Source organism: Stegastes partitus, unplaced genomic scaffold (genome assembly GCF_000690725.1).
Source record: "Stegastes partitus isolate 25-593 unplaced genomic scaffold, Stegastes_partitus-1.0.2 Scaffold1263, whole genome shotgun sequence".
Taxonomy (NCBI): domain Eukaryota; kingdom Metazoa; phylum Chordata; class Actinopteri; family Pomacentridae; genus Stegastes; species Stegastes partitus.
The window spans coordinates 111,426-123,391 of record NW_007578994.1 but is presented as its reverse complement, the minus strand read 5'-3'; the positions used below and the strand labels follow the sequence as shown (position 1 = coordinate 123,391).

Genomic DNA, 11,966 nt, shown 5'->3' with positions numbered 1-11,966 from the left:
TATCAGCATTTCTACTCATAGAAGAATCTCTGCAATAACAGAATGTTTTTTTATAGATATTTTCTACATCCAGAGCTGCAACATCCAGATTTCCACATGTGGAAAAATCTGTACAATATCACCAGGACTAAAGTTCATGCATAATTTCCACTCATCCTCCCTACACGTTTGCACAATCTGTCTTTCCTGCTGCAACACTGCACATTTCCCTGCTGTAAGATAATTGAAGGCTTTTTATCATCTCATCTTAAATGGCAAAGAGATGCTGAAACATATTTGTGATGCATCACAAATAAAAGCAGGAGAAAACGCATTTTCCGCAAGAATTGAGAAAACACAGTTTAGTTGTGGAATTTTTAACCGTACTGTAAGTCCTGCAGTCAAAGTTCTATTTTCTGAGTCCCAACGCTGAGCGGATGTCGCAGTTAATGAAGGCTGGATATTAACAGAACCCGCTCCAAGACCTATTAGCTATAAAACTGTGGAGAATCTGTTGTACATCTGTGGTATCATTGGTCCTTGTTGGCAGCTTTGCCTCCCTTTTCTTTGCTTCACTAACTTCCTCCTCCCTACTGTTCCACTTACTGTCCTTGTAAAGTGTGTTAGTGTGTGCACGAGTGTGTGTCAGTGCATGTGTGTGTGTGTTAGTGTGTGTTAGTGTGTGTTTGTCTTCCCTGTGGACTGGAGGCTGCACGTGATTCAGCTCTACATGTCTGGTCTCCTCTCAGCTTCTCTTCCCATCTCCATCTGTTTCTGCCGCTGCTTCCTCCTTCATCCCACTTTAAATGTGTCTTTGAATTCTGTCTGTGCTTCTATAAAAGTCTCTTGGTCTTAATTTCACAGTGAGCTCCTCAACATTTTCTGAGATTTTGGTTTCCTTAACTGTGAACCCTTCTTCCTTTTTTCTATACGTTTCGTCCTCCTTCTCATCTGGCCATCTTCTCCGGCCTTAATCATCTGTTTTTATGGCTTGAATAAGGCTCAGACATGGAGTTTTTTTTCCTACCACTAATCAAAAGCACGGTCTTTCCATTTGAGAGCATCATTTCTCCATTTTACCTTCAGATTTTGTAATGCCCGCTCTCTCAAATAGCTCCTGCTTGGATGCAAATCTGCTCAAAACAGTTGCTTTGCTTTCAGATACACTGTCCTGTGCTTCAGTTTGAATGCACCTCCTTCCACTTACACTGTGTGAAACAACCCCGTCCAAAGTCCCCAACCAACAGAACAGCATCTACATCTACTTGTTTAAGTATCGCCTGCTGGAGGTTGCGTTTGATTAAAACATTTGGCGCTTATCGGTACCGTTAGCTAATGTTGTGGAAACATTTTCCGTCGGCTGAGATGTTAATTTTGAGCCAATATTTGACCCTGAGCAGAACAACAGTATTTGCATTGCTATGTGTGATTAACACTTGTATTCCCCCTCGCTGCATGTATACGTTTACCTGTTAAATTAGAAGGAAGTGAAAGCGCCATTAAAATAAATTACATGGCTGAGGTCGCTGATTTAGTTGATCCACGCCGCTGAACCCGGCCACACAGTCAACACCGCGAGAGACGCCGTAAAAACCTAATTAACCTACGTTTCTCCTCGAGCAGCGCGATGAGAAGCCGATGTGCAGCGGGGCTACTGCTATGTGTGGATGTTCCAGTAATAAGTCCAGACGCTGGTTCATGTGTTAACCCCTCAAGTCCTGCAAGAGGACAAGTGGAGTTCAGGTAATAAGCCTCTGGAGAGCAGGAGTGGATGAACCCGGTTACACAGTTAAACACACCTGCAGAAGCTCCAATGGGTGCTAAAATATTATATTATAGAGTTAAAATATATATTCTCTGGGTGCCACAATATAAACTATGATGTATTGGGTGTTAAATTCATGTATTGAGGGTTCTCGCCAGCATCATAACAGAGTAACGACTCGTAGCGGGAAAACATTTAACAACAAGCGCCGATGGAGTTTCTCTACCGTCGTCTTCGCTGCTAATGCTACTATTCGCTAAGACCCGCCCCCGCCCTGCTACGCTGTCACAACATCCTGGTATTCAATATTTTAAATGTAAATTAAAGTTGATCGTTAAGTTTGTGAGAACGGAAGAAATGTTGGTTCTAGTTACGAAATTACTGAACACTTTGGAAGCATTAAAGTAAAAAGAAAATGTCCAACGCTATCAAATTGGAACAATACCCAGCGGTAATCCAGTTTACTTGATAACAGTAAAATGGAAAGTCCATAAAAGGTCGAAGGAAGTGGGTGGCGGGAAGTATGCCCAAATATGGAAAGCATGATATCACCGAGATTAAGTCAGCTTTAAGAAAAAAGGTGAAAAACTGGTGAAACATTCCAACAACTTTGGTGTACAAGATGGTCCATAACCAGCTGGTCTGCAGGTTTATGTCTGGTGAAAGAATAAAATATGTTCATCTGCAGAGTGGTTTGGAGACTCCAGTAGATTTCTACCTTCATAGAGGTTAAGTGTTGGGAAAGACGATCCTGAGCTTCATTCTGGCCCAGATCTGGACAGCTTGTCCTCCAACACAAGGAGGTAAATATATTGTTTTTCTATTATTTGATTTAATTCTGACATGTCAAAATACCAGAAAGACAAAAAAAAAAAAAGAAAATAAATCACAAAAACAAAAAGTGTTCCTCCCATTCTATTGGTTGGAGACTTTCGGCACAATAGCTCCACAGAGATCCGAGCACAAATCCGACAGAAGCGATCTGCTCGTGAGGAGAACCGAAGCCCAGAACAGCATCATCTGAACGTAGAGTTTGGAGCAGCACTCGAGCAGCAGCTACTTGAGAGGAAGGTCGAGGTTTGAGGGAAAGCGAAATAGCAAAATAAATAAAAAAAAACCCTCAATCTGAAAGACACACTCTTAATTAAATGACTCTGAAGTGAGCAGGAGCAGCTAAAATGAATACGCTGAGTCATCATCCGCTTTCCAATTTACTGAATATGATGTGGTGGTCGTTATATTCCGATACCGTCATCCCTATCTTCCTCTTCTTCTTCTCTTCCTGTTTCATTAGTTCCTCCAGAGCCGGAGGCCTTAACCCACATCGCACACACACACTCTTCATACATATAAGCCGTCTTTTGATCTGCATCAGTGCGACAGCTTTAATGGTGATTTCTTACGGTCTAAATAACACTTTGACTTGATTCCTTCTCCTTGTCCGTGTGGGAGTTTATCGCCGTCCTGTGCACGGTAGTAGATTAGCTGTATATATATATAACCCTGTGCATTATCTCTATGTCTGTCTTGAGGCAGCCTGAGCACGTTTTCGGTACAGTATTCTGAACAACTGTCCTACCCAAAGACCCTGAAGGCACCACGTCAAAGTAAATACAGCATGAGTCATTCTCAATCTGCCTGATTGACTGACTTACATGCATCCTCGCTTTCTTCCTCCTCTTCACTTCAAAGAACATTTTCCTTTATTTCTGACTTTGCTGTGCTTTGTCCCGTCCCTCCTCTCCCCGACATACATGCCTCCCTTTATCCATCCGCTCCTCAGATAATTCTACATCCCATTTGTTCTGAATCCTTCACGTCTGCCTCCCTTTGTGACTCCCTCACAGACTTGTCTTCCTTCCTTTCTGGTCTTTTTTTTGTTGCCTCCTGTCCTCCTTTCAACTCGAGGCCTGCATCTGGATCGATAAAGGGGAGGTGAGCGAGCAGTCGGCCTTTACAGCGGCTTCATTGTGTCATGTGCAGAAGCACTTAAAAGGGAATAAAGACAGTGAAGCCGAAAAGGATGTCTGTGTTTTGAAACCTTCATTCCTTCTCGTTCTTGGCCTTTCTGTTTTCTGTATTTCTCTCTGTGTTGTCCTTTCTCATCCTTCCACTCTTTACTGATTTATTCCCATCAGTTTCTAAAGCTCAGTGTCTCCCACCTCTGAATATTTGCCTTACTTGCCTACTTGCTCTGTCTTAATCCTCCCCAGCCGGTTTGAGAGGTACATTATTTAATGGATATTTTGCTTTCTGACGATCCTGACATGCAGTTCTGTTGGACGAACTGACTAAATCAAAGCTTAAAATTGCGATATTTCATCTAATTCATTCTACTCTTCACGTCTAATTAAAAAAAATCATCAGAAATAAATAATTTGCACCAGATTCTGTGAAAACCTAAAGATTCTGCACTTATTGGCAAAACCAAGAAGCCATATTTACTCAGCTGTGCCCAACGAGGACAAAATCAGGAACTATTCTGCTGAACTGCAAGTATGGAAACAATTTTGAATTTTCCCTTGTGTATCAGTAACAAATGCAAGATTATTTTTATTATTATTATTATTATTATTTTAGGTTTTCCCAAGATTATAAAATAAACAATCAAATATATTAAACTTTTAGACTTTTGTTTTGATCATTTATTAACATATAACTTTGTTATATTAACCCTATCCCAAACTTTTGGGGTCTTTTGGACTCCAGGCCATTTGGTTTATGTGACAGGTATTGTTATTTTATTGAACTTTTTATTTTTTATTTTTTTTAAATATAAAAAGAGGGACATTTGTCATGCATTTGGAACCAAAAATACGTCAACTTATCAGAAAATGTATTTAACATAGTATAAAAGTCTGTAATGAATACCAACACATATTTTGCACATATTCTTTCTTGAGGCCCAGTGGACTCCCAAAGACCTTCTACGTACGGCAACATGAAAGTCCTGAATAGAGTTAAATAAACAACATTGCTGATTTCTCTCTCCTTCTAGTCATGGCTGTGCTGTTTCCATAGAGGTGCAGGACTTTACATTGCAGTGGAAAAATTAGCTGCATAAGTTAATTAAAAACAAACAAAAAACAGTGCCCAGAAAATGCTTGGGGTTCAGAGGGTTAAGCCTCATCTTATGATCCAAAAACTCTGGATCAGACTTTAAACAAATAAAAATGATTGCACTGTTGGACATGATGTTAAAGTAACAGAGTATTTTAAATTCCTGTTTGTCTTTTAGGGTAATAAAACCATGTGGGTATTATCACACAATAAAAATGGATGTCTTCTATATTTTCTGTTTGTATAAAGAATTTTCTACCAAAAACAAAAACTAATGAAAGTCTATGATCATGAACCTGATGTACACTATTTGTGATTTTATGTGTTTATTTAGTTAAATAAACTTGTGGTGGGATGATAACTTTTGACCAACACCCAACATCATTCAGGTATACACATTTAAACCACTATGAACCCTCTCAGGCTCAGTTTGCTTAGTGTCTTGTACCAAACTCTTCTTGTTTCCCAATCCAGTGGCTGCTGAAACTCTTCATTGAGCAACTTTATAGCATGTAGCACTCAATCTGACAAAGACGCTGGTAGAAGTACAGCAGCTCTGATTCGTTGCTACCTGTCTGGTGGTCCTGTAGATACACGACCCGATGGGTTAATCCACCAAATTTAGCTTCAGTCTGAATAGTTACAGGAGATTACGCCACAGACAAACTCCTGAGTGCTGCTACAACTCTTCCCAGATGTTCCTGCGCTCCAATTAGTAGGCGTGTTAATCTGTGTTGTGCAAATGTGTGTCAGATGCAGGCGACCAGAGCTCGAGGGGAACACCAAGGAGACGGTGGTGCGTTTCACACTCGTTATTTAAAGGAAATGAGATAAGAAAATGTGTGAATGACTTAAAGCGTTGAGTCGCGCACCTTGTTGCACGTCGGTGGTCTCAGTGAACTCCATGTGATGTGTGGTTTTATTGTTCTGGCGTGGCTTGAATTTGGTTGTTAATTAAAGTTAGTTAAAGTGATTTCTATTCGCAAGAAAACAGTGAGTCCGACTGGTGATATTGAACTAGTCGACACTAAACAACTAATGAAGGCACTTAGTTAATTACTGAAAATATGTGGACTGAGGTTAAACTAAGTCCAGTTCATGAACCAAGTTGCAAAAATGTAAATGTATGTTTACAGAAACAAAACAGAAAGTGGAATCAAGAGAGAGATAGGCTACTAGAAGTAATAAAAAAAATGCTTTTTTGTGTAACTGGCAATGTTTAATTAGTCAAAACTAAACTACTAATGAAAGCACTTGTGAATAATTTGACTGAGATGTGAAATTACTGTAAATATATGAAATGATGTTAAACCGAGTTCATTAGATTCAAGCTGAATAGATGTAAACATGCATATACAGCGTGATATCGAAGGTTAATAAAACACAGGGACTGACGAGAGACGGATTAAAGTGAGAAATCTGCTTATAGAAGTAATTTTTTTGGTCAAAACTAAACAACTAACGAAGGCATTAAGAAAACATTTTTGTTAAAATGTGAAATTACTCTAAATATATGGATTGAGTTCAGCTAGATTCACGTACCAAGAACAATAAAAGAAAAAAAACAAAACAGGAACTGATGAGATAAGGATTAAAGTGAGAGATATTCTCCTACAAGTAATGAAAAACTGTGAATAGAAGCAGGATTTAATAAAGGGACCAACAGGACCGGAGGTATGGAGGCAGATCGTTGATGTGGTTTGATGGACATTAAGTAAAACAAAAAATACACCTAACATCTATGGCAGAGGAAAAACAGTTAATAAAACAGCAAGAGAAGGAAAGAAAATGTATAAATGAAATATAGGTTTTTAAACACTGCTGATGATAACGGAGTGAATCCCTCAGAGAAAAGAAAGATGAGAGGTCTGACTGCGTCCTCACGGTGAGGAGGAAGAGGTCCAACAGTGGAATGAATAGCGTTTTCTATTTGTGCTGAATGGTATCGATTGTCTGGGAGAAGATGAGTCTGGACTTGTGTGTGTGTGTGTGTGTGTGTGTGTGTGTGTGTGTGTGTGTGTGTGTGTGCAGGTCTTGTTGTTACGTAACAATGCGAAACACGTTACTCGTATGCATGTGTCTATGGACTGTGTTTGCCTCTTACCTCCACCAGGTGTGGCGTCGGGTTGAAGCCGCACAGGTTGCACACTTGGCTGTGGCACTGCGTACACGAGTTGTAGTTGGGCGGCTCGGAGCTGCCGATGTTCAGCTCCGTTTTACAAAGAGGACAGTTAACTTTGGGCTTGGCCGGCTCCGGGGCGACCGCCGGCGCTGCGACGGGCTCCTGCTTCTGCGGCGCTTTCTGCAGGTGAGCCGGAGTCTGCTGATGTCCTTGCGGCCCTTTTTGATGATGAGCTGGTGACATTTCCTGTTGGTGGGGCATGGCCTGCTGCTGCTGCTGCTGCTTGGGGGCATGTGGTCCACTCATTGGACCTCCCATTGGTGCTTGAGGGCCCCCCATTTGGCTCGGTGGATAAGGGCCTCCCATTTGGCTCGGCGCATGAGGACCACCCATTTGGCCTGGCGCATGAGGACCCCCCATTTGGCCTGGCGCATGAGGACCCCCCATTTGGCCTGGCGCATGAGGACCCCCCATTTGGCTCGGCGCATGAGGACCCCCCATTTGGCTCGGCGCGTGAGGACCCCCCATTTGGCTCGGCGCGTGAGGACCCCCCATTTGGCTCGGAGCGTGAGGGCCGCCCATGCTGAAGGGTTTGCTGCCGGGTGCCCCTTGCTGCTGTCGGCTGTCGGGGGTTGCATTGCTGAACACCACCTTGCCTCGCGCAGGGCTCGGCTGGGTGGAGGCGGTGGGTAGAGGGTCAACATTGATCAGGGTACTGGCCTGATTGAGCAGCGACGCCCCGAAGCCGAAGAGTTTGGTCAGGCCGTCCTGGGCGGGAGGAGGTGCCTGACTCTGAGGTCTGTGGGCCGGGGAGGATCCAGCACTTCTGGTCTGGTCGTGGTGCCGCGCCATCGACTGGTGCATCGGGGAACCGCGGCCCAAATCGGGCTGGGAGGGTGCTTTAGTCAAACCAGGAAGGGGTACAGCTCCAGGATGGGGAATCCGAGGACCGGCCGGCTGGCTGGGGCCTCCTGTTGGACCTCCAGGAGCTCCAGGACCTCTCTGGGCGTACGGGTCAGACCTCATGCCCTGCTGAGAGGGTCCTGTCTGAGACTGGGGGCCGCCAGGGCCTGGATGTCTCTGTAAGCCCGGGGAGGCGTGAGGCTGGGTCTGGGACTGCGGCGGAGGGTACGACTGGGGCTGCGACTGGGGATACTGCTGGGGCTGCGAGTACGGCTGGGCCTGGGAGTACGGTTGGTTCTGGCCGTAGGGCTGAGACGGAGGCTGCTGCTGCTGCTGCTGCCGCTGGGTGGGCTGACTCTGTGCCAAAGGTTTGGGCTGTGCTGCTGCTGCTGCCGCCGCCGGCTGTGTTGGCTGAGGTGCGGGCTGCTGAGGCTGGACAATGGGCTTGGCTTGGTGGGACGGAGAGTGAATCTGCTGTTGGCTCTTGGAGCGAGGCGTGGTCATATCAATGCCAAGAGCTCTCTGCATCTGACAGTTCAGACACAGCCATTCCTGGACCTGCAGACAGGGAACAGACAGACATGATGTTACTTTAACCTTTTAGCATCCAGTTTTAGTCGGCGCATCATCACATATACGAGCATATATCAGCCACTGGAGCTACATCATTATGCTAAGTAAGAAGCCAAGAGTGCTTCGCGACTCCTCTACGTCATTTAATTCACAAAAATCCTGCCTCACAGATCATGCATCTTTGGGATCGCCATTGGAATTCACATCAGGTCTCTATGGGTCCAGCAACCCCAGCAGAACCAGACATCCACACCGACTGGGTCAGGGAGGTTAAAGGAGTTCTCGTCCCTGATGTAGCCTTGGTACAGTCACCATCGCGACACGATTCATTCATTTTTTTTTGTCCTCCCAAAGCCGATTGCTATTGATTACTTTAAATATCACTGCTGACTCAGACAGGATGCACATCACCCAATGCACATGCACTCCATCCATCCATTCATCCATCCATTCATTCATTCATTCATTCATTCATTCAACTTCAAAGCCGCAGATGAGTGGATGACACATGGAGCACGGCTCATCTTTCTTTTCCGTGGAAAACAGGAGTGCAGAGAGAGAATAGTGGTAATCAGGCAGAAATGGAGGCACAGAGAAGGTAAATCAAGCACAAATTGACTGCAACGCTGAGTGATTGCCGAGCTGAAGCTGCAAACCTGAGTGCAAAAGGCATCACATCTCCTGATGAAATCCACACAGGTAGCGCACACAAACAGACAAACACACAGCCAAACCAAACGAATACGCAACACGCCTCAGCGTCTAAAAATAAAAATAAAACATCACCCCCTCCTCCTCCTCCTCCTTCCTCCTCCTCTTCTTCTTCTTCTTCTTCCTCCAGATGAGAGCTGATACTCCCTCGTGTCCGGACCTTGCTTGGCTCTCTAATTTCTCCCGACTGCTAAAAAAAAAAACAAAAAGCCACACAGCTCCTCTCTCAGCTGTGTGTCAACCTGCTCTAACTGTAGCTTTGCATCCACCGCCGTGACCCAGCTGCCATAAATAGTGCTGTTTTAGCTCCTCTGCAGCTACACAGCAAAGCCAGTAAATCTCTGCACGTTTCAAGCGTTTCTCTCCCATCCCCTTTTCCTACCCACAATGCACTGCACAGATGTACTGTATCACCCCGCCCGCTATCCTCTAAACCCCCCTAATTTTTTTTTCTTCTTCTCTCTCTCGCTCTCTCTTTTTTTTTTTTTTTTTTTTGCAAGGTGTTACAGGACGACGTTGCTCCTTCAATTTGAGGGGAAGATGTAGTAGGAAAAAAAATAATAAAATCCTGCATCAGTCACGTATACTAACTAAGCAGTTCCTCCCACTGTGCTGTCCCAGCCTGCTTTGCTGTCTGGCATTTTCTAGCTTGACAGCATCACTGATCCCATGTTCTGTTAACTCAGCGGCTACATCCATCGCTACAGCCTGACATCCTCCTTTTTTCCTCCTTAACATATTCCCTCTGTAGCCATCCCTGCCTCGCTTTTTCCACCCAAATCTTTTCTCTCTCTCTCTCTGATCAGGTTGAAAATTTAGGTCTCGTTCCTTGAATAGCCAAAGGAGATTTGAAAGTATAATTTTGCCGTGCAGGCTCCTCCTACGTCGGTGCTGCCATAATTACATCTGATGAAGATGGCGAGAGGGAGATGAAGAGAAGGAGATAGGGAGGAAGAGAGAGAAGAGGAGGGAGGAGGAGGAGGAGAGCTGGTTTTAATGAGTCCCTGTCTACTCCTTCTGCTTTATAAGCTACATCACAAGAGACACTTGAAGGAATGAGGGATGCAGCGAGGGATGGAGGGATGTGGAACGGAGCGGCGAGGAGATGTGGAGCGAGCAAACAGTGGAGGAGAAAGGAGTCAGCAGTTTTTCTAATCCGGGCGGCTCTTCGCCTCTCATCATGTCAGGCTTAATCAACAGCACAGAAAACCAGCTCCAGTGTGGTTAAAGCCAGTTTAGCCCAGCACCGCCGTAACAGGTGGGGGGGCAGGAGGAGGACTTAAAGGGCTAATTACACAAAACAAAAGAAGATTTTCTTGATTTACGCTGTGGTGAAAATCTAGGTTGTGTTTTTTAACATCGCTAACACGAAACACGGTGGTTTTTAAACGCTAGAAGGTATATTATGAGTGGAATAAGCTCCATGACTGAGCATTTCAACTGCAGTCGTGTCTCAATAATCCGACACTAAACGTAAAACCTTCTTTAATGTCGGATAGCAAGGCTGTCGGATTGTCAAGACGGAGGTCGAGATACAAGGAGGGCTTGATGCTGGAAGGCTCATTAGTTGTTAATTATTGTTCATAGTTGTTATAATAACTGGTAGGGCTGGTCCCAACAGCACTTGCTGGACTCAATTAATGATGAATATCAGAATATCAGGGGACACTTCCACCCTGGTGGAGCGCTCCAATGGGGTGGAAGTGTCCAGAACACAGAGGCAGGACTCTGCTGCTGATGCTAGTTTAGTTAGCGGTCACACTTCTGGGAGTGGCAGATACGCTCCACCGTTACCATCCATGTTCCGTAAACTCTGAGCATGCTCACTGCGTGTGACATCGTCGTGTCCTCTTCTGTGCATGCGGGACACTTTTGGGTCGTATGAAGTTCACACAGCAGATCACATACAAGTCGCATTGAACTGGAAACGTGAAGGAAGTCACAAAGAAATCCTCATTGAGCATCAAGTCCTGCAGTGTGAACGTAGCCAATCTGTGGGATTGTTCAGTCAGATAATACGCCGTTATCCTGATTGGTGTCATTAAATGTCATGTCGGAGTCAGAATCCAAGGCTGTCGGTATGTTAAGACTGTTTTTAATGGGTTCTGTTTGTTTTTCCTAAAAACCTGTCAGATAGCAAAGTTTAGGATTGCTAAGGGTCGGATTATCGAATCACAACTGTATTTCCAGTCTAAGAAACAGATTCCTGGTTTCACACGTAATAAACCCAAGGAACCAGTCCTGTCTACTTACAGAGTGTCGTTATTCTCAAAATCGATGTCCTGGTTTAAACATATGCTGCTGACTGACTTCAATACTACAAATTGCCATTATGTAGAGTAATTACGTTATCTTTTACGTCACTTAAAACTCATTTTTATAGGCGTGCTTTTATGTAATGTCAGTTATTTTTGTTTGCATTTATATTTTATCATTATGATTACTGTTGTTGTTGTAAGTCTATTTTCATTGCCTATTTTTAAAAAAAATTAATTTTAGTGTTGAAAATGTATTCTCCTTAACCTTTATTTATTTACTTATTTTAATAAAATTATTATTATTATTACACATTGCTGTATATTCTTATTATAGTAATATTTTATTTTTATCACCATTATTTTATCATCTATTTTTATTGTCAAATTGATTTTTTTAATTTTATGTATTTTATTGTTCATTTTATTTTATTTGACCCTTTATTTATTTACCTATTTATTTAGTTTATTTATTTACTATTAGTACTGTTGTTGTTATCTTCAGCCTTGTGTTTGTGCTTTTGCCTTCTATCTTCTTTTATTCCACTTGTTGTTTCCTCTACTTGGATGTGGCATTTTATTATTTTATCTAGTGCTG

At 43.5% G+C, this 11,966-nt stretch overlaps 1 protein-coding gene across 1 annotated transcript in view; it reads right to left on the bottom strand.

Annotated features, from left to right (window-relative positions):
• Window positions 1–11,966, bottom strand: part of bsna (bassoon presynaptic cytomatrix protein a) — a 164,074-nt gene that overhangs the window by 102,476 nt on the left and 49,632 nt on the right. Inside the window, exons 4-5 of the mRNA XM_008297957.1 lie at window positions 7,367–8,387; window positions 6,909–7,237 (exon numbers count right to left, since the gene is read on the bottom strand). Of these exons, the coding sequence (XP_008296179.1) occupies window positions 6,909–7,237; window positions 7,367–8,387 (1,350 nt within the window). The remainder of the gene's footprint in view (window positions 1–6,908; window positions 7,238–7,366; window positions 8,388–11,966) is intronic.